General features: G+C 39.7%; 2 protein-coding genes across 6 annotated transcripts in view; one reads left to right on the forward strand and one right to left on the reverse strand.

The window, feature by feature from the left end:
* BRD10 (bromodomain containing 10) overlaps positions 1–10056 on the forward strand; it is a 55086-nt gene extending 45030 nt beyond the window's left edge. For 2 of the 4 annotated variants that reach the window (XM_087742123.1, XM_087742124.1), the window contains one exon: positions 1637–10046. In XM_087742123.1, coding sequence (XP_087598249.1) covers positions 1637–5265 — 3629 coding nt within the window. In that variant the 3' untranslated portion in view covers positions 5266–10046. Of the gene's footprint in view, positions 1–1636 lie in introns of all 4 variants that reach the window. The other 2 variants (XM_087742126.1, XM_087742125.1) reach the window with 2 other exon arrangements.
* A 5715-nt stretch (positions 10057–15771) lies between these two features.
* MLANA (melan-A) lies at positions 15772–25594 on the reverse strand. 2 transcript variants are annotated; one of them, XM_009474939.2, is made up of 5 exons: positions 25509–25594; positions 24530–24628; positions 21836–21932; positions 20232–20333; positions 15772–19281 (listed from the first exon to the last, which is right to left on the reverse strand). In XM_009474939.2, the coding sequence occupies exons 2-5, from the start codon at positions 24601–24603 to the stop codon at positions 19213–19215; spliced, it is 342 nt and encodes a 113-aa protein (XP_009473214.1). In that variant the 5' UTR covers positions 24604–24628; positions 25509–25594; the 3' UTR covers positions 15772–19212. The 2 variants fall into 2 exon arrangements, with proteins under 2 accessions (XP_009473214.1, XP_087598194.1); XM_087742068.1 differs by having other exon boundaries at positions 24530–24654; positions 25509–25574.
* Between the last annotated feature and the right edge of the window lie 1553 nt (positions 25595–27147).

Here is a 27147-nt window from a genome sequence, read left to right on the forward strand (position 1 = left end):
TGTCAAGTGGCACAGGGAGGGGCATGGAGGTTGGGGGTTGAGGTTAGTTCATAACACTTCGTCTCTGCTGCTGCTTCCTCACACTTTTGCCCTGCTCCTGTGTTGTCCCTCCCATACGATACAGTCCTTCACAAACTGCTCCAGCATGGCTCCTCTCCACAGGCTAGAGTCCTTCAGGGTAAGACTGCTCCAGGGTGGGTCCCCCATAAGCCACAGATCTTGTCAGGAGCCTGCTCCAGTGTGGGCTCTCTGTGAAATGCGGCTTCCTTCAGGGCATATTCACGTGCTGTGGAATAGAGTCCTCAACAGGCTGCAGTGTAGATACCTGCTCCAGCATGGTCCTCCATGGGAGGGGGTCAACCTGCTTTCGCCATGGTCTTCATGGGTTGCAAAAGAATCCATTCCAGTGCCTGGAGTACCTCTTTCCCCTCCTTCTTCACTGCCTTTGGTGTCTACAGGGTTGTTTCTCTTAGTTTTTTCCTCAGTCCTCTCTGTCGCAATCTTCTGTGCAGCATTTTCCATGAGGCATCACCAGCTTGGCTGACGAGCTCAGCCATGTCCTGCAGTGGATCTGTTTTGGAGGCAGCTGTGTCTGGCACAGGGTGGCTCCTGGCCTGTCCTCACAGAGGCCCCCCTGCAACCCTGCACTGCCAAAACCTTGCCAAAACCTCAATGCACAGCCACTCTGTCCACCTGGCACCCCTGCCTGCATCCTGAGCCCTCCTATCCACTTCACGCATTGCCTGCTCGTTGGCTAGTCCAGGTTGATGTTCGGTATGAAACTTGGCACTTGCACCCTTGTCCCACAGGCACCCCACACTCACAAGTCCGCCTGATATGCCAGCCCAGACCCCAAGTCCCCTGCTCACCAGCTAGTCCAGCTTGAAGTTTGCCAGTGAATACACACACACTGCCCCCAGACACATTGGATTTGAGGACTATACAAATACTCACCCCTCAGCAGCCGGCACGCGGCACACAGGCTGTGACCTCCTGCTCTGTCCTTGCAGCTCCCCCTTCCCCTGCACATCCCTTCATGGGTTTGTGTAGCTCTACTGATCCCCTCACCTCTCCCAGCCCAGTGTCCAGGATCAGCCCTGATTTACAATCATATCAGTTCCGAAGTCTGAGTTGATCTTCCTGGAAGGGGCACCTGCAGTTTCTTGATAGCGCATCAGTTAGTGTGATTGGTGAGGTTGTTTCTTGTCATTGTCTCCGTGTTTGTTTTGTTAGATCTGTGTGTCTATTCTTTCTGGCTTCTCCCTTTTCCCCCTCAGTTTCCCAATTAACCTGGTCCTTGATGAGATAGCCTTGCTGGAATAAATATTCTCACACTCACATACCTTCATCAATTAGTGTGAGTGACCAGGTTTGGTTTTCCTCAGTGTCTTCCATGCTGGTCAGGTTTGTGTCCCTGTATGTTCTTGTTTATTACTTCCTCCTTTCCTTATTACCCCCTTTTTGTGTTGAAAAAAGTCCTTGACCAGATGCCCTTAAAGAAGCAGACATTCTCCTTCCACATATCCTTACACTTGCAAATTAACATTTTGCCTTTAGCTAGACACTGTAAAGTTGTTATATAAAGGTATCAGTTGCAAACGTGTAAAACACAGTTTCTGTTTTAATATCCTTGCAGATGAGATGAAACTATTAGAGATGAATTTACCTGCAGGAAAAAACAGAATTCTGAAAAAAGAATCAACTTCTAAAGAAATACAGAAGACACTGCCCAAGTGTGTTAAACGACAGTCCAAGCAAAACAGTTGTCTGGATCAAAGCACTAATGAGCTTTCACCAAGGAAGAAAGCTAAGCTAAGCACTAATGAGGCTGTGGTCCAGAGTTCAGAAAGTAGCCCGCAGCCAGATAGTTGTTTGACTGAGCTGAAACAACTTGAAGGGTCAACTCTAAAATCATTTTCCTTGACAGATCCTGCAACATCAGTATCAAACTGTCTGAAAGGGACCAAACCCATCCAGGCCTTGCTTGCCAAGAATACTGGGAACAAAGTGACCTTAACAAATCAACTGTCACCTCCCCCAGGCATAATTCTATCTACTTCTGAAAAGCCAGTTTTAGCACCTTTGGAATCATCACTGATAAAACCACCATTTCCCTGCCAGACCAGTTCAAAGACTCCTTTACAAATGGTATACAAAATGCCAAATGGCCACTGTGTACCAATAGACCTTCACAACAGCTCTGTGAAAATTCAAATACAACCTGTGATTGACCCTAAAACTGGAGAAAAAGTCATGCAACAAGTTCTTATTTTACCTAAGAATTTTCTTATTCAGCAGAAGGAAGAAAAAATTGTGTCCAAGGACATTCAGTCACTACAACAAAAATCAGCTGAGCTGCACTGTACAACTTTACCAGAAATATCAAATGTCAGTGTTTCTTTAACACCTGTTCTGGTAACAGGCCCTGCAAATGCTACCACTGAGTCACCTAGTACAATTTTTAACAAGAATATTACCCACTTGTCACAAGTGACTGGTCCCCTGAACACTACGCAATCATTCCCTGCTGTAACGTCAGCAGGTAACTTATTACCATCAACACTTCAGGTGAGCCAAACTGAAACTGACAAAATCAAGGCTACAGTTTCAACTGCCACATTCCCTGTGCCTTTGACTTCACCTCTTTCCACAACTAGCCAGTCTTTGATATCAGCAACAGCATTAAGTGGGTCCACAAACACTGCTTCTGCCTGTGGTAGTCTTGCATCAAAGCAGGCAACTGACTCCTTTGAAACTAGGCAAGAACTGAAGACAGTGTGTATAAGAGAATCTCAATCTATTCTGGTCACCACACGAGGTGGAAACACAGGAATCGTTAAAGTGCGAACAAACCCAGACCAGATTTCACCTAGTAGTTTATCTTCTAGTTCAGTTTTCACTTATGCACCTCAACTTCAGGCTTTTCTTGTGCCAAAAACCACAGCATTATCATGTTCTACTCTTCCACCTGTAGCAACAGCCACATCTGGTCTCCCACATATTGGACAACCCTCTCTTTCTGGATTTGCCCCCTCAACGGCTTCTTCTGTTAACATTCCAGCTTTCCCAGCTGATTTTACCCAGGCAACGGAGAAAAATATCAAATTCACAGTACAGCAGCCTGCTGTTGGGGGCAATCTGGGTCAAGTAATGGAGAACTCCTGCTATGTGTCCTCTCCTTTATCCTCCACTTCATTAGCTAGCAATTTGATGTCAGCAACTCCAAACAGTCCCGTTAGTGTGACTAGCATTGGAAAAAATAAAACTGTCATAACTCCAAATACTTCTGTGCAGCAACAAGGTGGTACTAAAACAAATCCTGTTATACAATCTGAGTCTAATGCGGCAACAAATGGAGATTTAATCAGTGGTACTCCAGTCCAGAAACTTACATTAGTCACAAATCCACCTATTTTATCCCCCTGTGGGGCACCGGGAGTCAGTATTATACCCTCTCCAGCATCCACTGGTGTTAACGCTCAGAAGTTGGTTTTCATTAACACACAAATTGCCAATGCCCCATCAACCACCAATATAGTTGCAGAGTCATTGAAACATAACCTTCCTTCTTCCCTCAGCAAAACCTTTGTCAGTGCCACAGAGCAACCACAGTTGGTTCTGATCCCATCTACAGTAGGAGCACCAATAAGAATAAATTCATCACCAACTATTGCTCAAGTAAAAGATGCAAAAATTGGACTAAATATAGGTCAAACCATTGTAAATACTAAAGGCAATGCACAGCAGGGTCCACCAGTTAATATATTGCACTCTGCCATTTCTAAGGGAGAAGACAAAAAGAGCATGGGCTTGACACTGTGTTTGACAAGTAGTAGTACTTTGGTTCCTGTTCCAAGTTTTGTGAGTCAAAGTGCTGTGTCAGCTAATGAATCTGTATGTGTTGCAACAAAAGCTGAAAATGCCTTTACAGTAACAACAGCAAATGCATGTGTAGAATCCATTTCAGTAACATCAAGTGGGACTTCTTCTGGGACACGGCCCACTGTCTTGGTTGGTGGAAATGATCCCTCAAGAATAAGGCCAATTCTGGGTAATCGACTGTGTACATCAAATATTGGAAATACTGTGGGTATATCAACTGTGAAAACAGGACATCTTGCTTCATCTGTGCTGATTTCAACAACACAACCAACAGTAGCTCCTCAAAACTTAGCATCTGCTTTGCAGTTTCCAGTCATTAGCTTGCCTGGGTCTGTAGCCACCCCCCACAAAGTGCTACATACAGTTCCTCAGTTGGCAGCAGTTGCAGCTCCTCCTCCAGTACCAAAAAGCCAGTTGCCCACACTGCTTCAGTTTCAGTCGTCAGGAGCTTCAGCTGCTATGCCAAGTAATGCAGGTATTCACAAACCTCACAGTATGTTGCCCCCTCCATCACCAAATGCAGCTAAAGTCATTAGTTTCCCTAGTTTTTCTTCCCTACAATGCCAACAGGTGCCTCCCAGTACAGAGAAACAAAGTCACGCTTGTGCTTCTACTGTTCAGATGTCTGCAGCTTCACCAACTGTAACAAGCAAGGCAGGAGGTCAGTTGAATGAACCTTGCATTCAACAGAAAATAGTCATTAACACCTGTATGCCTTTGGCACCTGGAACTCAGATAATGATTAATGGTACTCGTTTTGTTGTTCCACCACAAGGCCTTGGAGCTGGCAGCCATGTTCTTCTTCTCTCTTGTAATACAAAACAGACTCTTCCTTTAACTATTAACCATGGTCAAGAGGCTCAAGGTGTACCAATTGTTAATCCAATAACCTCAAAAATCATGCTAGCACCAAGTAATTCACTGAGTTGGCAAATATCAAAACATCCTTTGAAAAGCTCTACAAAAATTGTGAATTCTTTTGGGTCTGCAGATGCTTTACCCATCGTACATGCAACACCCCAGATACTTAGTACTCCAGCTAGCTCATGTACTCCACTGTCTGCAGCAACACTGTCTGTGTCCTCAGTGATAAAATCTCCTGTTAATGTTGTAGCTACATCTTCTGTGGTTTCTGCCGTTCATCCTCCAAACTCTCATTTACCAAGCAACACTTCAGTGTTTCACTTAGACACCTCTATCAAAAAACTGTTGGTCAGTCCAGAGGGAGCCATTTTGAATGCTATAAATACTCCAGCATCAAAAGTTTCTACCCTGTCTTCATCACTGCCTCCTGTTATTGTGTCCACAAGCAGAAGTTCTACCACTGTCATCCCTGCATCTCAGTCATCTTGCCTTGATAAACCTGACAAAGCTGCATCCTGAATTTACTGCAAATGAGCCACTTTGAAATTTTGGGGCATTCTTCTGACTTTGGAAGTTGTAACTATTGAGCAATTTCTTACATTGTTTGAAACAGTTGATTTACTCAAAATTACTTAAGATTACAGTTCTTTCCCGTTTACCTGTGGGGCTTAGGAGGTAGAAAAATGTATTTAGTTTGTCAGAAGTTTTCAGAGAGTTCTTTAGTAAAAAGGTCAGAAATGACCAATGAGTTCATTAAACATTTTAGTTTGGAGAAACCTAGCCTTTTGCACATGTTCCATCTTACAGTATGGACTGTTTGCCAGTGTGTTTATGACAGTATATATCTCCTTTTTATTTGTCAAATTTATTTTTTATTTGTTTCTGTAAAAAAAATATTTATGCATTGTAAAAATGCAATCTATGGTATAGAATTGTACATATTCATGAATTCCTAACAATCTGTACTAAACTATATGTACAAAGAACTATGCTGTCTTATTTATGTTTTGTTTACATAATGTATAGTTTTTTAAGTATTTTAGTAACTTTGGACCAGTGTACTGTTTAGCAACAATGCAGAAGAATCTGCATATAATAAATCAAGTTGCTGTACTGCTTTGTGTTGGCAATAGTTGAAAAATGTGTATACCTGTTACACCATGGGAGAATACATATATAGACATCTTCCTACTTAATGCAGATGCATCTCAGCTTTTCGAATGTAGTAGAATGAAATTATTTAATCTCTTCTGCTCCTTTGTGGTTTACATTTCACATGAGTTGATCGGAGTTGGAAGGAAGGCCATCTTCTTGATCCTCCTGATACAGGGCGGGATAACTCATACTTATCCATTCTTAATAAATGTTTTTGGTTATATTGCCTAAAATCTCCAGTGATGTGGTAAGGCTAGAAATGGTTTCCCAGACACCAGTCTAAGTCACACTGGTTGCTGTTCAGGACTACCGTGTTTTGTCATAAAGCTCAAAGATCTGTTGAACAGTTCATTATTCTCTTTTTTACAGCCTTGTATGCATTTCCACGTATCTGCTAACTGTAACAAGGTCACTCTTTAACCTTCTGTCTATCCATAACAAGCTACCCAGTTTTTTTTTCTTTTCTTTAGCTTTTAATTGGTCTATCTGGAAGGATAGTGCTAAAACATCACAAAGTATTAAAGGAGGCCTTATTAGTGCTTTGAGTGGGAATAATTCACATATTACATAAACCTTTCCTTTTTATGCAGCGTATTCAATATTTGTTCGCTTAGGTTCAGCTTTTGATCTGATAAAACCCTTGGGTTATTTTCTGCAGGTCAGCTGAGTTCACCGGTGCCTGCTGCAGTGTTCATGGAAACAGAGAATTTTTTGGTATCTTTTGAGACTTGGCATGTAACGAAAGGGTGCCTATCTAGCAGCTCTTATTTTATGGAACGTGATGATTTTAAAAGTGCCGTTTTAAAATCTGAAGTCATGGTCTCTGTTAGTTGCTTGGAAGATCCAGTCTCAGGCTGAACATCTTTGTGGGGGGGAGATTTTTTTGTTGCTTTTTTTTTAGAAACTAGAATGGAGGATTTCAGAAGAACTCGTGAATGTTAGTTGCCTTTTTCATAGCTATGACTTCAAAGGGGGATAAAAGCTTCCATACCTGTATTTAGCAGCTTGCTTAGACTGATTTTCATCAAGACGAACTTAAGCTTTTGCTCCTCATCCTATCGAGTTTTCTTCTTCCCTTCCCCATTTGCTATACACAGTTTGGCAGTTTGGAGCTTGGGTTGAAGAGTAAGACCACAGCTTACTCCCTCTGTGTTGGCTGCCCTTCATATTGTTCTGAAAAGTAATCTGGGAATTAGTTAACTAGAGTTCTGAGAAAGTGGAGGGAAGAAAGGCTCGTGCCTTCCGTAGGTACCTTCCCCTTCTGCACTAGCTAAAAAATTTGAATGGGGCAATTCCCTCTTTCTGGATCAGCAATCTCCATCTTATCTCAGGGCTGGGAAAGATGGACGCTATCAGTTTTGGGGTGAGAGAAGGTTTCTTTTTATTTTAGAAAAAGCTACCTGGTACACTTTTCCTACTTCTCATTAAAGGTGTTACGTAATTGATTTTGAAGACACCTAGTAGTTAAATGGTGTTTGCCTGCCAGAGTTTACAATATTAAGGCTTTTTAAATCTGACTGCATTTTGCAGTTGAACGCTGCAGGTGACGTTTGCAACGGAGGAATATGGCAGAGAATGGCAGTTTATTCATGGACATTTTACATACTCTAAAGCCATATATACCAGCAGCACATTTTATTTCCATTTCACTGATGGAAGCTTGGGACTGACTTTCTTGGATTTTTCTCTTCTCTTACAATGTCTGTTTCTCCTTTTTAATCTTTATGTTTGTTGTAGAGTGAATATCTACATTGTTTGGAAAGCTTAAGACTAGGTTCTACTATTGCAGGCGGCCTGGATGGAGAAAAAAATCTTGCATGACATTTCCCTGTGTGCTAATGTAGTAAAAAGATTTATGCTATAATTAATTCTATGAAGAGAAAAGTTAGAAAAGCTTAATTGAGGAACTCAGAACTCAAAGTACTTTAATGTTTTCCTAGAAATTTTCTGAATTAGTACAATAATATTTTATAATTGTTTTATAAATATTTTATAATTTGGCAGGCATAAACTTGCAACATGCAGAATTTGATTCAGTTTGATTAGAATTTTCATGGACTTCTAATTCTCTACTGGACACATGTTCAGATTCCAAATCCTATTGAAGAAAGGCTTGAGACTGCTATGTAATGGGTTTGCATGATTCATTGTTTTGTAAAAACAAATTTTAGTCATTTTTGAGAATAAAAGTCCTCTTTCCATCACTCCTCTCTGATAATATAAATGTCGGTCAGAGTAAGACTTTTTTTTCGAATGAAAGTAAATAGCCATTACCAATTTGCTTCGTATCTTCTGTTCTCTGTACCAAATATATAGTGCTACCTATAGCACAAAAAGAACTGCAAAAAAGTAGACTATATTCACTGACTCAATGAAACAGCAGAACTACCTGCATCTTTACTTGAAGTTAAAAAGACATTTAATTACATAAACAAATACATATAAAGTCAATCTTTGAAGAAAACTTGTTCAGCTTTTCAGAGCTTGTAAAATGCCTTGCTTTTAGACCTCTTCAGATATTATAAACAGATATTTGGACACTATATTGTATACAAAACTTCGGGTTTATTAATGACTTTCAACATTTTGGATTATATATTTGATATTTACCTAAATGGACATATTCTGCACAATAATTCTGCTTTGCTTTGAGTAGAAAATTACATTCTTTTTGCCTCACTGTTCAAACCCATGTGTGTGTGTGCTATTTTCTTCTAGGGATTCTGCCTCTACCATACTAGAAGCAATTAAATTTCACAAGTATTAGAAGTCACAGAAGTCACCTGTTCAAACGAAGTGTTCCTGTCAAGTCATTCAAACCCAGTCTGATTTCACTGTGTGACATAGCAAAGAGTATAATGCAAAAAGGGAAGCAAAAATTCTGATAAACTTATTTGTCTCATGTAAATAGGTCAGAAAATTACTAAAAGCTGGCATTTGAAGGGAGTCCATAGACTCAACACAGAGTTTGTTTCATAGCTGGTTTTGCTTATATTCTGTGGTAGTGCAGAATTTTAGTAGACCAAATTGATTTTAAAGTAAATTAACCATTTTTATTAAAGCATGAATGTTTGTTATGATGAGGCTGTTTCCTTTAAAAAGAACAGCAGGAGGTGCTCGCAAAGGCTTAAATTCATGTAGCCTGTTCCCTGTGAGCTGCACCTGAAGTGAGGTCCATCTATCCTAGCATCATGTCTCTTGGTGCAGTCAACAGTAGCACCCCAAAAGAGCATAATAAGAGGCCTGAATACTCTTCCAGTATCCACTAATCTGAGAGCCAGAGTTTTCCTCAGAGAGCTGTGGGTTTTTTTCAATTTAATAGCCCTCAATGTATTTTTCTTGATGAAATTGACCAATCCTTTCTAGAATTCCTCTTGAACACATGTAAACTATTACCTTCCACAGTGTCCTGTGGTAAAGAGTTTTTCACACAGTGTGTAAATAAATCTCCTGTTTGTTTCTGAGCCTGGCACCTGCTAGTTTCATTTGAGGCAAATAACATTTATATTGTAAGATACAATAAACCTTTGCTCTTTATTAATTTTTCCATGTGGCCTATGTAGACATTTGCCATATTGGTTGTCTCTTTTCTAGAGTGAAGAGACATAGTAAATTCAATTATTTCTTATATGGAAGTAATCAGTTACTGCCATTGCTGTGTATACCTTTTTCAGTTTTACTAGATCCTTGAGATGTGGGATCAGAATAGTGCGTATTCTAAAAGCACTATTAATCTATTCAGCAGCGTGATGATGATTTTTCTCTCCTACTAATTATTTCAGATTTTTGGGGTGGGTTTCTGACTATTATTTAGCCTTGTACTTACATTTCATAGAAATAACAGTTGTAAACCAAATACACAGCAGTGTCAAAATAAATTAAATTAATCCTATAAGACTATACCACTTGCAGAATGTCATGGCTCTAAAGACATGATCTTTAAACTAGATTATTGAAACGAGTGCAAGTCTGGCACTTTCCTCTCTCTGTACAGTTCCTATTTTTGTCTGGTTTAGCTCTCTTGAAAATGTAGAAGGACAAACTGCTGTAATGATTTTGAACATTATGATTTTTTAACTCTCATTATTTTTATGCATAGGATACAAGCTTAAGTCTGTATATTAGGTGCACAATCATTTTATACACATTGGCACTGAAATAAAAAATTCTGAGTTGTTAAAGAGGCCACTTTTGCAAATGTGACACAGATTATGTTCTATTTTAAATATTTTCCTTGAAACTACAGCGGCATAAAACAAATTTTAAGATCTTGATAAACATGTATTTTCTTCTTTTCTCAAAATACTGAACTTAGAATCATAGAATCGTCAAGGTTGGAAAAGACCCTTAAGATCATCGAGTCCAACCGTCAACCTATCACTGCCAAGTCCATCTATACCATGTCTTCAAGCACCGTATCTATCCGTTCTTTAAATACCTCCAGGGATGGAGACTCAACCCCTTCCCTGGGCAGCCTGTTCCAATGCTTGACCACCCTCTCGGTGAAGAAGTTTTTCCTAATATTCAACCTAAACCTTCCCTGGTGCAGCTTGAGGCTGTTTCCTCTCGTCCTATCACTCGTTGCTAGGGAGAAGAGACCGACCCCCACCTCGCTACAACCTCCTTTCTGGTAGTTGTAGAGAGCAATAAGGTCTCCCCTCAGCCTCCTCTTCTCCAGGCTAAACAACCCCAGCTCCCTCAGCCGCTCCTCATAAGACTTTTGCTCTAGACCCTTCACCAACTTCATTGCCCTCCTCTGGACAAGCTCCAGCACCTCAATGTCCTTCTTGTAGTGAAGGGTCCAAAACTGAACACAGCATTTGACGTGCGACCTCACCAGTGCCAAGTACAGGGGTACTATCACCTCCTGGTCCTGCTGGTCACACTATTCCCAATACAAGCCCAGATGCCATTGGCCCTCTTGGCCACCTGGGCACACTGCTGGCTCATATTCAGCTGGCTGTCAACCAACACCCCCAGGTCCTTTTCCGCCAGGCAACTCTCCAGCATCTCCTGCCCCAGCCTGTAGCGTTGCATGGGGTTGTTGTGACCCAAGTGCAGGACCCGGCACTGAGCCTTGTTGAATCTCATGCGGTTGGCCCCAGCCCATCGATCCAGCCTGTCCAGGTCCTTCTGTAGAGCCTTCCTACCCTCCAGCAGATCGACACTTCCACCTAACTTGGTGTCATCTGCAAACTTAGTGAGGGTGCACTCAATCCCCTCATCCAGATCAGCAATGAAGATATTGAACAGGACCAGCCCCAACACTGAGCCCTGGGGAACACCACTCGTGACTGGCAGCCAACTGGATTTGACTCCATTCACCACCACTCTCTGGGCTCGGCCGTCCAGCCAGCTTTTAACCCAGCGTAGAGTGCACCCATCCAAGCCATGAGCAGCCAGCTTCTCCAGGACAATGCTGTGGGAGACAGTGTCAAAGGCCTTACTAAAGTCCAAGTAGACAACATCCACAGCCTTCTCCTCATCCACTAAGCGGGTCACCTTGTCACAGAAGGAGACCAGGTTAGTGAAACAGGACCTCCCTTTCATAAACCCATGCTGGCTGGGCCTGATCCCTCGGTTGTCCCGCACTTGCTGCATAATGGCACTCAAGATGATCTGCTCCATGACCTTCCCCGGCACCGAGGTCAGGTTGACAGGCCTGTAGTTCCCTGGATCCTCCTTCCGACCCTTCTTGTAGAGGGGCGTCACGTTTGCTAGCTTCCAGTCATCTGGGACCTCCCCGGTTGACCAGGACTGCTGATAAATGATGGAGAGTGGCTTGGCCAGCTCCTCTGCCAGCTCCCTCAGTATCCTCGGGTGGATCCCATCTGGGCCCATGGACTTGCGCACATCCAGATGGAGGAGCAGGTCAGTGACTGTCACGTCTTCAACAACTGGGACTTCACTCTGTGTCCTATCTCCGTCTCCCAGCTCAGGGGCCTGAAAAACCCGAGGATGAATAGCTTGACTATTAAAGACTGAGGCAAAGAAGGCGTTAAGTACCTCTGCCTTCTCCTCATCCTTCATGGCAAGGTTATCTTCTGTATCCAACAAAGGAGGGAGATTCTCCCTGGCCCTCCTTTTGTCACTAACATATTTATAAAAACTTTTTTTGTTGTCTTTAACAGCGGTGGCCAGTTTAAGTTCCAGCTGTGCCTTCTCCTTTCTGATCTTCTCCCTGCATATCCTCACAGCATCCTTGTAATCCCTCTGAGTCGCCTGCCCCTGCTTCCAAAGGCGGTAGGCTCTCTTTTTTTTCCTGAGTTCCAGCCAAAGCTCTCTGTCCAGCCAGGCCAGTCTTCTCCCCCACCTGCTCGACTTGCGGCACATGGGGAGGGGCTGCTCAATAGTCTTGCTGATCAATAGTCATACCTGGATGTCTGGCGTAAACTTGGAAACCAGGATACTTTTTTGTTTCATATGTGATTGGTCCAGAAGTTCTGCAGGAAGTTGCTGTTCTTACAGTATCTTTTATTTCAATCTCAGCTGAACTAAACACATTAAATGGAAATGGTATGTAAAAGCAAAGTAAAGGAAATGTAATTAATTGCTTATAATATTTCTTGAAATTAAGTTTATTACACAGAAAGTGTATTGAAATGTGCATAAGTATGATTTTCCACCTTTTGCAGATGAGGACAATGAAGTACAGAGATCTTGTAGCAACCTGGAAGAACTGGGGACAGGATCCTTGGTCCCTCGACTCCTCTTCCAGCATCCCATCCATAACTAAAGGTTAGATTACTGCTTTATTTTCCTCTATTCTTGCTTTTTACAAAGAAGAAAAATTAATTAGAAAATCAAGTTGTTTTCAAGAATGTGAGTGGCACTGACAGGTAGCATTTATAAAAATTAAATAGCACAGGAAAACAAGACAGGAAAGGAACCACTATAACTGTGGGTTTTGTGATTGTCTTCAGGCTTTAGAACTTTGCTTGTCAATATTGATGTCATAAAAAGAAGACAATATACTACTTTGGTTAGTTGTTTGTATTGATTCCTTCTAGTAAATATGCAAGTATAAGATCTGTAGGTTATGGGCACCTAGTACCAGCATACACATGGAGATCCTGTCCACATAACACACTGGTATTTGTAGAATCATTCCTCACTCCCTTTTTTTTAATCACATGCAGCTGTAAAATAGAATATCAAAGAGGGATTAGTGATTGGGTGTTACTAAGTAGTCACAGGGTGTCTTGGTTATAGTAAGAAAAGAGTGGAATTATGATGGAATCAATTTACACAGTATAAAAAGCAGGTATTTTTAGCGTTATATTCAATTTTAACTGCTGGGGAGGAGGAATTGCTTACATCTATTCATAAAAAACCTTGTCAATTCATATTAGCAGCATGCCAATACTAAAATTACGATAGTTTGTTTGAGGCTTGTCTGGCCAGTATTCTACAGTTCAACTCCATGTTATGCCTTCAAAATATTGTTCTTGCCTGTAGAGTGCTTTTCTGCAAAGTGATCTTAGAAGAACATTTGATAGACAAACACATGAAGTGGGGGAGGCCTGTCCTAAAGTGTTTTCCTCTTTCCATGGCCTAAGAAATTGATGCAAAACCATGACCTTTTGTTAAAAAACAGCCCATATTTGAAAGTGAGTTTCTTACTTTGGTGCATGGAATGCAAGTGATATGGTTGGTACAGCAGTCAGTCCTTGTATGAGCTGCACCTTGGACTGGGCATTTATCTCACTGTAGTGGCCAGTAGAGAACGCTTAGTGGAAAGAACAAGAAGCAGATCAAGTATAAGTTAATTTTCCCCAGTATGTGTACACAGGCTCCAACACTAATTCCGGGAGAACTGTGCAAACTCAGCCTGGACTTGTCTGTGACATGAAAGAACAGATTTTGCAGCCAGACAATCAGGTGCTGGAAAAAGATGAGCAGTAATTCAGAGAAGCAGAGCAGAAGAAACAATGGACACAAAAGCACAAAATTGCTTCTCCAGTTTAAGAAGTGGTAGGAGAGGTGCATGGATCCTGCTAAAAAGCAGAAGTTTTGAGTGAAGAATTGACTCTGAAATATCATTGTTGTCCTTCCTGTTGGTGAGGCCAAAAACTGAGAGGTGTAAAGCATGTGAACTGCATATCCTGGGGATAACACATGTAAGAAAAACAGGCTTCTTAAATCTGGGTTGACACCAAAAATGTTCAGGAAGAGGTTTCTGGAGATACAGAAATAGGAGCAATGAGTTACAAGGTAGGCATCTGATACCTTTTAATCCTTGCAAGGATGATGCCACAGGAGATTAATGTTCAGGGAATATTCACACTTACCATATGATTTTGTTGTTTTACTGCAAATTCTGAAGCAGTTCCAAGATTTTTCTGAATATAGTTACCAGATGACAAGCCTGAAGTTCCCCCTGCAAACAACTGCAGACAGCACATCTATCACTGAACGGTGTCTAAAAGGGGCAGCTGTTTTGCTCCTGAATGTCAATAAAGAGTTACTTGGGCTCTAAGTGATGGCATGCAGAAACAGAAATCAATTACTTCTGCCAAAATAAATGGGAAAGAACAAACTGACAGAAACTGAAAGATTAGACCTTTTTCTTAGAAAATACTCTTCAACAAAAATGAGTCAGTTCTTTTCCCTAATAGCTACAAGAATGCAGCTGATGATAAAGCAAATTCAAAAAGAACTGGGAAGAAGGAAGGCTGCTTTTCTGTGTAAGCAGAGAACATAGTGAATGTGCAGCAGAGCAGACTGTTTCTCCCATCCAGAAATGGAAGCTAGCAGAGTTGAAAAGACGTTACAAAATTAGTATTGAAAGACTAAAGTATTTACATTAGGCCATCATTCTTTGTCTCGTACTGATCTGTACTCAACTTGTGGTGTACCTCTCAGGGAAGGAGCAAATAAAGCATGTGGTCCAAACATGTAACTGGGGCTATACTAAAATGGTTTGGAAATGTGAAGGCACATGTGCTGCTCAAGCATTGTTCTGGTTTTGGCCCGTGTGAGTCCAGCAAGAGTGGAGTTTACCTCTATCGCATGGCAAGAGTTTTCTGGGGGAACTAGAGAAGGCAATAACTGTGGCTCGTAGCTTAGGTGTCAATAGTGTTGTCACAGTGGATTCTACATTCTGCCCATTTTTTCCTGGTAAAATAGGGCCCAGTAGTCTGGTTCTCTTTTGATGAGTAAATTTGAGAGATGGTTGAGGGTGGATGAGGATGAGATGGACGAGGGTCTGTCCTTCATATTCCCATGAGCACAAGGCATTTAGTAATGCTGCTACCCCCAAATATGTGGTCTTTTGCATTGGCCCAAGAGTAGAACCTATGTGGACAAAACATCTTGAAGAGGTAGACTTTTGCTGCAATGGAAGTAATAGTTCTTTCTGCTTATTAGAAACCAAGCTGCCTTTGAGCCAAGAATTTTCTAGGGAAAAGAAGTGAAAATCAGAGGATTGTGTAAGGATGCAGAATATGGAGGGGCAATTCCAAAAAGTGCACGAGGGCTGTTTTCTAGCTGTCAGCATGTATGACGTGTAGATAGTAGCTGTAGATAGCTTTTTTAACTTTATACGGCTGTCAGTTTACATTTATAACTATATGTAAAGTTCCGTGCAGATGTGTGTCCAAAAGACAACGCTGGAAACCTTCAAGCACTTTTCAGATCTAAATACGTTTAATGAAATGGCATGAACACACAACAGTCTTTCAGTTTCGTTGCACAGTTTAATATGCAGTCAACAGAAAAGTACAAATTAATAAATGCTATTTCTCCAGAGCACAGAAGACCTTTTCCTTCATGTAAGAAGTGAAAACCAGTTTACTTTTAAAGGCAAGAAAACGTACTCTAATGTCATATGTCTAAATACATACACCGACAAAGTAATGGATATTTTACCAATATTAGACATAAACATGAACTAAAATATGCTGGCTATGTTTTATTTAGCTGAAAAATTACAAGCAATGTGGTTAATACTAATACAGTTCTTGAGGCCGAGATAATTGTATCTACATCCTCAGCTGCAACAGGTATTAAGCCAACAGAGATTGCGGAGGTGAATGTCACTGGATTGTCCTGGCAACCAGCTGCATGCACCAGACCTGTTACACTGGACTGGTGAGACTCTAAGAAACCAAGTGCTTCCTGTGGAAAGTCCTTGGTACTTTTTTTTATCATAGCTCCCTGACGAATGTGGTATATACCCTATGGCTCTTGGCCCAGTGAGTGTTTTGCTGCACAGTTCAGTATGCCAGGAAGATTGTACTCGCTAGGACCCGCTGCATTTTAGCTTTGTGCTGTGGCTGGGATGGCTGACCAATATTCTGGAATCTTTTAAGGCTACATTGAGGCCTGTGACCTTACTAGGAAGTAGATGATCCAGCAGGATCATACCAGGAATCCAAACACAAACAATGCAACTGCTACTGCCATTATAATTTACCAATCTGACCAAAACACACTCTATTAATGAAAGGCCCGGTTTTCAAGTTGTTCATTGTATCTACATAAGGGTTGCCTGCATAGCTGTAGAGCTGTTGCTAAGATCTTCTTGTATAGACAAGCTTTAATAACAGTGTGTCTGCTTCTCTCATGGAAGCAGTTTAATGCAGACCAGTAGCAAGCAGAGCTTCATTCTCCAGCTATGACCAGCCACCTCTCTTCATCAGCATTCTGGGGGAGAACTCAAATTGCCCATGGGTTTCTTAATTTGCTCATTTGGTGCGAGAAAATAAAGTGCAAAGATCATGTTTGTTGAGAATTATAGTTGTAATACAAGGCATCTGATTGCATCCTGATTGCAGAGAGGGTAAAAAAGGAGGAGCAGGAGATCTTTGACTTTTACACCATCCCTGTACTTACATGACCATACCAGAGAAATTATAAATCTAAATTTTGGTGACCATTTATTACCCTGGGCTCATATGACTGTCTAATGTGAAAGCCTTTCCTGGAAATTTGAAAACTCTATACCACATTCTCCCTGTGTGGTAACTGAGAAGTTTCTATGCACTTCTCTTTCTTTTTAAGGGGACAGACATCCTAGAAAGTCTTAGTTTGTCTTTGGTCAAGTGCAGTGTGATTGAATGTAATACAGAAAGTACATAACATAGCCAGTTCTTGCAGCATGCGACTTTGGCAATTACAGGTCTCTTGCTTTCAAGTTCTCACCTGTCCTGTATTGGTGTTTTTTAATGGATCAGCAGCCAGCCTCTCCCGTGTACCCTCATTGGGTATAGAGCCAGATTTGGAAAATGGAATTTGTGAGCGTGTTTAGCACGAGTGATGAAGCCTCCACCTATATAATATAGTACTCTGTGAACCTCAATTTCTTGCTCTTACTTTCACACACTAATTAAAAATCTGAGACCACTGTCTAACTGTGTCTATAAAGAAAGAATACTGCTTTCACAGGGAGGAAAAATGGGAGGACTTTCTGAAAACTAAGGATAGGTTTCCAGGAGGGCTTATCTGTCCTTTAAGTATCTATAAATTAGTGTCAAAGTTCAATAGTTCCACCTCTGGCTGCTGAGCAGTTCCCACAATGTGGCCTTATGTAGTTCTGGAAATAAATTAATGTTTCTACTTAGTCAATGTTAACTTCCCCATGAGCTTTTGAAATGGCTAGTAACATATTTAATGTGGATACTACTGAAAAATGCATGGGATCAAGTAAAGCTTTTTGAACACTAAGCACTTCTTTATAGTAATTAATCTTTATAGAAATTACTTTTTTCTCAGCCATGAATGTGTATGTCCATTCCATTCAACTGTAGTCTTTTGAAAGGATGTTGCCCCAGGGTAGAGTTGCAGAGTACATAGTTGCTGAAGATCATTAGCGTCAAGCTTCACCTTACCAGTTCTGCAAAAAATTTAGTCAGCCATTGTGTTCTACACCTCTGGTGCTTACTAGCTGTAACCTGGCATTTTGTGTGTTTTACTGTGTATTCTTCTTCCTATCACTAAACAAGCCCACAGAATTTTTTCCTTGAAGGTGTATATTGGAAATGACACGTTTAAGACAGCTTTTTAGGTTAAAGTACCTCTCCAAATTTCTAAATACAAATATCAGCTAAATTTATAAAAACAGATATAGTGATTATAACCTTTCACAGGCATTACAGATATTTATTATCTTCCAACAAGTATCTAATTTTGCTAATCTATATAAACATTTTTATTACAAAAGAAACATTTCTAAAAACCTATGTTGTCTTATTTATCACCATATATGGAGTTTATGCTAGGTAAGTAAATCTAACTTGTATTTAAAACTTTTTTTTTTGTTTTAAGGTGTTTGTGTTTGCATATTTAATGACAAAGAACTGCATTCTTTACTAATAGCAGTTAGTAATTGTTTTATGAAAATAGTTTTCTTCTGTAACTACTTTTCATTTTAATGAACGTTGTACAGTGTTAGCTGCCTCCTGTTGTGAGGTATCAGGCCTTGTGCATAAATTTGTTGATCTGCATATAATCTTAAGTAAGAATCTGGCAAGTAAACAATAACAAAAAAGGCTAAGCAAAAAATAACTGCCAAATGTATGTAGCCTAATTTATGTATACCACAATTCTTTGTTTTCTATTGCTGCTAGTGTTCTGGCAACCTGGAAAAATTAACATCTTGGGAGTCTGCTGTCTTCTGTATTCTTCAAGGAATGTGGGCTTCACACATTTTGTTTCATCATCTTAGAAACAGATGACACATAAAGCTCTATATCTACCAAGGGTTTTTGCTTTCTCACAAGACTGCCAGTAGGAAACTAAAGGTGATCATCATTATACCCATTGACTGATATGAAATAATATGGACTCTTAAGCAGAAATTCCTATGTTGCCTGGGTCATGTTTTAGGAGGAATTATTTTGTTACAGGTACATAAACGGGTGATGTGAGGTAAAAGCCCATTGTAAAACACATATTTGCTTTTTGCAGTTTAATTTTAGAACTGCTGGTAGGGAAAATGGTTAGTCTTTGTAACAGAACATGTAGTCAAATGGTTTTATCCATTTTATGACAGATTCTTGTACATTACATTCTAGGAAATAGTCTCTTGGTAGATCTATGAAAGATGCAAGATGCCCAGACTTGAGTTTAAGTGTATTAATCTCACCACAGAAAATGAAAAATTTAAAACAAAAGCACATTCAGATTTATTGAGGCATTTCAAGAACCAGTTCTGTAAACTAAGCAGAAATAATTTTCAGCAACTGCTAATGAAAGCATATGAATTTTTTTTTATGATTTTAGCTTTAAGATAGTTAAGCATGTACAGGAAATTAAGAGGGAGCATGAAGAAATTGAATTGGTATGTTTAGAGTTTAAGATTTCATGTTATCATGGTGAATAAGGTGGTGGTGACTGATCTGCAGCAATTTTGTCATAAGCAGGCGGAGCACCAGGTACCTATGGTAAGAAAAATGATGTGAAAGATTGAAAAAACAGTTGAGGTGCAAGAAAATGACATTAAAGATGCAGCGAGCTATTGACCTTCATATCAGATATGGTACTACAACTGAAAATAGCTGAGCTCAATCATTATGTCTTTATTTTTTTTAAGGTTAGTTTTTGCTAATTATTTTTTTTGTTTTGCATCACACTAAATTAATTTTGTTTGTATCATTCATCCAAAGAGAGAATTTTCAGTGTTATAAGGACGGGAATTTTTTTTTTTTTTTATATTGAGAATTCAGACTAATACTGAAACTTTCCTTTAAGAGTCTTAATGCAGGTACATTGTCTTATTTCCAATGTTAACAATTTAGGCAGCTTATTTAAAATTAATTGTAAATTAGCCTTTTCCCTATTCTAAAACTATTTAAGCACACCCATAACTTGACATATATATTTATCAATTAAGTTATTTTAACTTTTTTTAAATTATAGGTTTGAATGTTCAACTTTCCATAATGATTAGAGGAGCTAAAATCTTCAAGTTTTATAACGTTCCCTGGCAATTCTTGTCAAGGTATAGTATACCAGACACAGTGCATTTGTTTTTTGTCAGAATGGTGAAACATCTATTAGGGAGATGTTTGTTTATTCAGTATATTTTAGCATTCAGGTGTTATATCAGTCTAATAGATTGCATAATGATCATACAACTTAAGAATAATGGTAGGTGAAAGAAGAGAATTTCTTAAAAGAACAATTCTTAATAGTAGATTTTAAAAACCCTTTTCACAGTAAAAATTGTGCAAAATACTACTTTTTAAGTTAATGCAGAGGCATTGAAGACCCAGTCTGGAAAGCACACCCCAACAAATAAATCATCAACAAGTGACTGTTTACCAAGATTGTCTCACCATGTCTTAAGTTTATGTTGTAAGTAAATGAAACCTTGAATTGCTACTTACCACAGAATTAAAGTTTCTGTATTCCTGCAGAGCCATTTTGCAGTCTGGTATTGTTCCATCACCTACCACGGTTCGTATTGTGCCCACACTAGAGCTTTTGTTCTGTGACAGATCATAAAGAAATATGAGGAAGATGAAAGGAAGAAGAGGATGTGAAGTTGCAGCAAATTATGCATCATTTAATATTTGTCAGCACCTTTACTGTATGTATTAGAATCTGGGATTAGGGCCAGACACAATGCCATCAAGTAAAAGATTGGTAATCTACCTGTCACTTTTTGCTGTCTCTGCTGAAACAAACTCTCTCCTGTATTTCCCAATTACATTGCCAGAAAAATGAGAATCACATTTTTTAGGTCCAGGACTGCTGCATGAAATGACACCTTCTCATGTACCTGAATGCCTCCTCCTTTTTATCCCACCTATTTCTTTCTTTAATCTCCAACCTTTTTCTTTTCCATTTTTCCACCATTTCTTTTGTATACATTCTGTACCACTTCTCCCCTAGCCAAAAACCCTTACAAAAATTTGATTTTCAAAACCAGAAAGCAGCAATCTGCAATGAGAAGGAATTAAAAAAGAAATTGTCCTTTTTGCCATGATGTACAAAGCAGGCATGAAAGAATTCTGGTCTGCTTTTTGAAGTTTTTTTTGAGCATTACCGTCATTTTTGCAACATTTCACTATGAAAGGTCGGGTTTTATGTATTCTTCCAGTTCATATACATATTGGATAGATCACTGGAAAGGTAACAGGACAAAGTTATCGGAAACAGCAAGGAAATGAATTTGCTGACTTAGGTGAGAGGTATGTTTTTTAATTCCAAATGGTCACATCTTTTTTGAAATATTAGGATAAGTAAAAAATATTCACTGTAAAACATATAATTGGATAAAGCTTTCACTTAAAAGGATTAAAAGTGGCCTCCCTTTCATAGGAGAGAGGGCAGAACTTCAAAGATAAAGCTTTGAGACTTCTAACAACAGATGTTATGAGAAGGACTGTACCTTTTTTAATATTTTTTTAGAAGACACAAAGTAGAATTTTTTAGAAGTAGCATTTATAAAGCAAACTTCAAACCTGCCCTGCTTTTTTGTAGATCTTAAAACTGCAAGTCAGCTTTTATACAAATACATCATGCATCACCCATACACTAACATAACATTTACTTAGTTACTTGTAACAGTTATTTTTCTTCTCTGCTTCCTAGATTAACTCTAATCATATCTGTCCTTATTTAGGGGTAAGTCTTATGAGTAGTGAATATGTTATTTAAATGAAAGTAGAGAGAACCCGTCATGATTTTGTGTAAATATTAAATATAATGCTTCCTAGAGATCAGTTTTTCCACTGATGTGTTGGGCAAAGTTGGGCAACTGGCTTCATCTCACTATGCTTCTGCTTCCTTTGCCTCACTTGCAAGTTCTTCAGGGCAAGGTGTGTTTCATACTGTGTGGTTTTACCTGTGTGTAAGTCAGTGTATATATTGCCTGACATAATGATGTCCTATTACAGATTTGATATTCTCTGCATTAATGCAATGCAAATAATGATATTATGTTGTCAAAATAATAGCATGCTGGGAAGTGAGCTGCCATGCTTACCCGCAGACTTTTATAGCCATTACGTCTTTTGTAATAATAGCAGCCAAAGATAAGTAAAATTGCCAGCACCAAAATGAAGAGTCCAATACCCAGAGCTCTGTTGGGAAAGCAAAACAAAATAATTGACACCAGAACTAGATGCACTCTTCTGGGAGCAAGAATTATTAGAGCAAAAGTTTGTATCAGTATCCTTTTATCAGAGGAAGGCATGGAGCAGAATTTACCTCAGAAAACAGAGAAAGTATTAATAACTTCAGCCAGTTTCTGTAGATTAAGCAGTTACCTAAATTGTCTGCCAAGTTCTTAAGCATTTTAAAAATGAGGAATATATTGCTTTGAAGATAATAATCTACCAGTGACGACTACTTCTAAAAAAATCCCTGCCTGTAAATCCAGCAAACAGCATTGCGAAGTTGGAAGAGAATCTGAAATAAATTAAATGCCACACCGGCAGAGACACAGCTCATGTTTATTTGTTAAATTTCTCTAGGCAGCAAGTATTGAGAAATATATCCTAATTGCATCATATTGTGACAACTGGGGACAAAAGGATTTTTTTGATACATAAAACACTACACAACGTCAAAACCCGAGTAAGAAACTTTGAATTATTCATAAAGAGCTCTATAATTCTTTAGTTCTTGTTTCGTGACGTACTAGGCACAATATTGGTGTCACTGGGTCATTTTAGGCAACGTAGTCTTTGCGAGCTGTGCTTCCCACTGCTTACCAAGGACTTGGGAGAAGTAGCACAGTTCCACTATCTGTCAGAAAGCAAGCTGACAAAGCAGTTGCAAGTTTCCTAGTCACAAAACCCCTTCCTCCTGTGCTAATATCCTCTCTGTTAAGACATACAGAATTCATTCCCCATTTTTTTGTTCTTTGCCTGTTCAGGAACAGCAGACTCTGCAAAACGCTCAAAAGGAAAAGAGGACAGGAAAAAAAATGACCACATGCGTCAGGACAAACCCACTCTAACATACTTTTACATATCTTACATAGAGTTGCCCTGCAGTAATCAGCACCAGGCTTTTCCATGGGGCCCGAGGAGTGGGGCATGTGACTTATGAGAGACCTTTTATATCTATTTTCTATCAATCATTTTCACTGACTCAGAGTCTCATGAAGGAGTGTTTCCTTGTGACCTAAGAAGCCTGAAAGAAGATGCAAGCAGATTCATGTGGCAGAACAGGCTGTCTTTTTGTCTGAACTGCCTGTGGGCTGTTTGAAGCATGAAGCCTCTTGGAGCCAACGGGATTTTCTTTTTCACAAGTACCTGAAGCTTGCAAGTTGCTCCTGCCCCTTCAAGGCTCTGTGTTGGCTGGAGATCTGTTTAACCCAAGAATAGAGCTCACGGCATTCACTTGCTTTCTGGCGCAGCCGTGTTGCAGCTGGTCTTCAAAGTTACGAGATGGCTCCACTGGTTTTGTTACTGTCCCCAGCACAGTAAAAACTTGAAGAGACTACTTCTCCAAGCAACTGCTGCCTTTTCTGCATTTTGAGACTGCTTTCTGATTTTCATGTGTTCTGTAGTTTTAGCCGTCCATTAGCCTGTATCCCCCATGGAATGTGTGTCATTTCTGGAGTTGGTGATTTTACCTCTGTATTTGCCATCTAACTCCTTCCTATTCAGAGGCTAGTATGAAAAGTGCATATGCCATTTCTTGCAATTCCAGTTAAAGTTGCAGCTGTGATATTCGTAATCTGTGCTTATATCTTGAATGCTCCTTCTGGTACCGGAAGGAGAGAGTCACTTTTCCCTTGCGTATCTAGAAAAGCTGCTTACAGTTGCAGCCACTGGAATTCATGGCAGTTAGAGGTGAGCGTGCTTAGTTTCAAGGGCTGAGACATGAGTAGCCAGCTTTCTCTTTTGGAGAACCGAACTGCTGTGGAAGGACTATGAGAGTGCCTTCCCCTTTGTTTATTCTCTCTGCCCAGGGATGAACACGGAGAAGCAAGTATCTAGCAGTAGGGGGGGGGGAGGGGATGGGAAGGGAACAAGTCACCAAGTTTGGTGGCCAGTAAGCCAGTACCAGAAGCACATTCCACATACAGATATCTCAAGCACATTGGAAATATTTGTCTAAAGTAATAAGAACACATCACCAGTGGGATAGTGCCTCTAGTAATCCAACACTGAACATATTTAATTGTAAGCCAAAACTAACAAAATATTAGCTTGAATTAGTTCTGCTTAAGTGGAGTCTCACCCAGAAACAATTTACTGAGAGTCACATTTGTATGTCATTGATGTCTCCATCTGCTTTTTGATGGTATTTTACCATTATTCTGGGGTATTCACTTACATTATTCTTTAGGGTGAGACAATGTCCCTTTGAGGTTCTGAAGAGAGGTATGTGGATCTGGAAATAAAACTTACTGTAAAGATCACGTCGCAACAGCCTCAAAAGAAAATTCTAAATAAACCTCAATAAACCTAGTGATTTTATTATAAAGGTTAATGACTTGTGATCAAACTCTAGATTCTTGACTTCTGTAATTCTGATTTTTCTTAACCGTTGAGGGCTCTTTATGATTCTGCAATGACAAACATTAGAGACAACTACAGGATAGCTAAAATGTACTCCACCCATATACAACAGTGACTTTTCCTGATACTATTTTGTACATTTCTTTCAATGTAAATTTTTTTCACCAGCTTACACACTAACATAGGTTTTGCTTTATACTTACTCTTCTGCTGCAAGATAGCTGTATCCTTTCCCTCCGAAAAAGTCACCATGTGGATGGTGATTTCCTCTGGGCATTTTGTGAGCTTGGTCCTGCTCAAACCTACAGGATAGAAATGCAGTGCCTCACTGCAATAAATAATTTGTTATCTTTAAAGCATAATATCATCAACTTCTTTGTTTTAAGGGGAGCATTTTAGGGAGGCAGGGCAATCTGATATCTTTAGAATCAAGTAGACCCATATACATATGCCACTGTCCCAATTTAAGGCAAACCTCCAAACTGTAACTATAGTCTACGTTTGAATAGCTCCACTGACATCAAGGTATTTGCACCTGAGTGCAACAGAGAAGAATTTGACATGGTCTCTTTAGATACTAAGCAATGGCAGACTTCTGAAATAAAATCTTTTAGGAATATAGAAAGAAATGCAATTTACCTAGACAAGAAAAACTATTCAGCAGAAGAAAAACTAATATTGTCCTTACAAGTAGTTGTTTCTTTTTTTCTGTTACTCTCTGTAAACGCTGAAGGGCCAGGTTTTCAATTAGCATAAACTCTCAGAGAACTGTTGATTTTCGGATGGTTATACTAATTTATATCTGCTGACAATCTATACTTAGATGTGCAGTGAATTTATATTATAATCTTAATTTCCAGTCTTAAGGGAATAATCATCCAGTTAAAAGCAGTCTGAACAGTTAAAAATCTAATTGATCAAATATAGTGACGAAGAAATCCACAAGTAATCATGTTTCTATCATTTAAACAGCACAACAACAGATCCTACTTGATAGTATCCAGCTAATCTACCTACCTTACACAGGTAAAGTATAAAACCCAATGACTTTACTGAAGAGAATTCTAGCCAAGGAAATAAAACATTTTCAGAGTTCACTTAGAGACAGTTAAGCCTCTTATGAAGTATAATTTTGAAGCAACACAGAAAATTTTGGGTAGAATAAAAAAATATAAATCTTACCTCCGTCAGACCTGTATTCTGTCTGTTAACTGAAAGGCATGTACAGCTTTCTTTTCCTTGACTTAGTCTGTTTTTTCTTCTTTGATCTGTTCTCTTATGACTATCACGAGTTTAAATTCCTTTCAGTACAGCTTCTGAATGCATTAATTAGCATGAAAGAGGCAAGGAGACAACTTTTCTTTTTCTTTTTACAGTCTGCATCCTTCCCTCCTAATAAGCAGCTCAAAAATCTATTTCTTCATTTATTACATACCCTCTGAGAAATTGCTGAACACCATTGTACCTGCCTAGTCAGTACAAGCTCCTAGAGTGGGCAGACTACTTCTAAATTCAAACTTGTTTTGATTTAGGGCTGATTATTTTGCGACAGAGGGCTGGTATAAACAGTGTTTTCTCATTTGTTTAACTATAGCTTTGTATATGCCCACTTTTCGCACCATTGTAACATGGAAACTAGTATAGTTAGAACAAAACTCATAGATGTATACCATGATAGAAGTGATTAGAGCAAGTACAGCTTAATGCTCTACTGGTAGCAAATGCTGCAACAAAAAGAGAGTCTGTCCCATGGGCTGCAGAACTAACAAAGCCTGGTTTCCAACAGATTAGTGTGAATTGCCTGTGCTCACGCTGCAGTAATTCCATTTACAGCACCAGGCAAGAAAAAGCAGTCTGTGATTAATTCAGAGGTCTGGGTGCTGTGATGGACCAGCGGTGTTAGTTACTGCCAAAAAAAAAAAAAGAAGATATAGGAACCATGTTCTGCTTGTCATTTCTCCCAGTGAATCATTAATTTGGGCCTCTCTATCCTGCCACAGATTTTTTTTTTTTAAGTTTGAAGAATTCAAACTTAAAACTTTGACATTTTTGCTTCTCTTTGAAGCTGTGAATCTGGCACTAAATGAAAATGGCTGACAGACTCAAAAGTGAATAGGAAAGAACAGATAGTGTGAGAGGTCAACATCCATTTCCTTATGAAATCAGATGAAAAGTCTTAACATCAATATTCTTAGCTAGTGCAGGGCTGGGAAGATCCAGAGCATTTTTCTGCTTGTGTGTTTTATAAAATCATAGAATCATTTAGGTTGGAAAAGACCTTTAAGATCATCAAGTCCAACCGTTAATGTAGCACTGCCAAGTCCACCACTAAACCATGTCCCTGAGCACCATGTCTACCCATCTTTTAAATACCGCTAAGGGATGGAGACTCAACCCCTTCCCTGGGCAGCCTGTTCCAGTGTCTGACTACCCTTCCAGTGAAGAAATTTATCCTAATATCCAATCTAAACCTGCCCTGCCAGCACCACTTGAGGCCATTTCCTGTTGTCCTGTCCCTTGTTACTTGGGAGAAGAGACTGACCCCCACCTCACTACAACCTCCTTTCAGGTAGCTGTAGAGAGCAATAAGGTCTCCCCTCAGCCTCCTCTTCTCCACACTAAACAGCCCCAGCTCCCTCAGCCGCTCCCCATAAGACTTGTGCTTCAAACCCTTCATCAGCTTTGTTGCCCTTCTTCGCACACGCTCCAGCACCTCAGTGTTCTTGTAGTGAGGGGCCCAAAACTGAACACAGCATTTGACGTGCGACCTCACCAGTGCCGAGTACAAGGGGACGATCACTTCCCTGGTCCTGATGGCCAC

The sequence above is a fragment of the Nipponia nippon genome, unplaced genomic scaffold (assembly GCF_047370975.1).
Source record: "Nipponia nippon isolate SJK-2023a ecotype South Korea unplaced genomic scaffold, ASM4737097v1 scaffold_8, whole genome shotgun sequence".
Lineage (NCBI taxonomy): Eukaryota > Metazoa > Chordata > Aves > Pelecaniformes > Threskiornithidae > Nipponia > Nipponia nippon.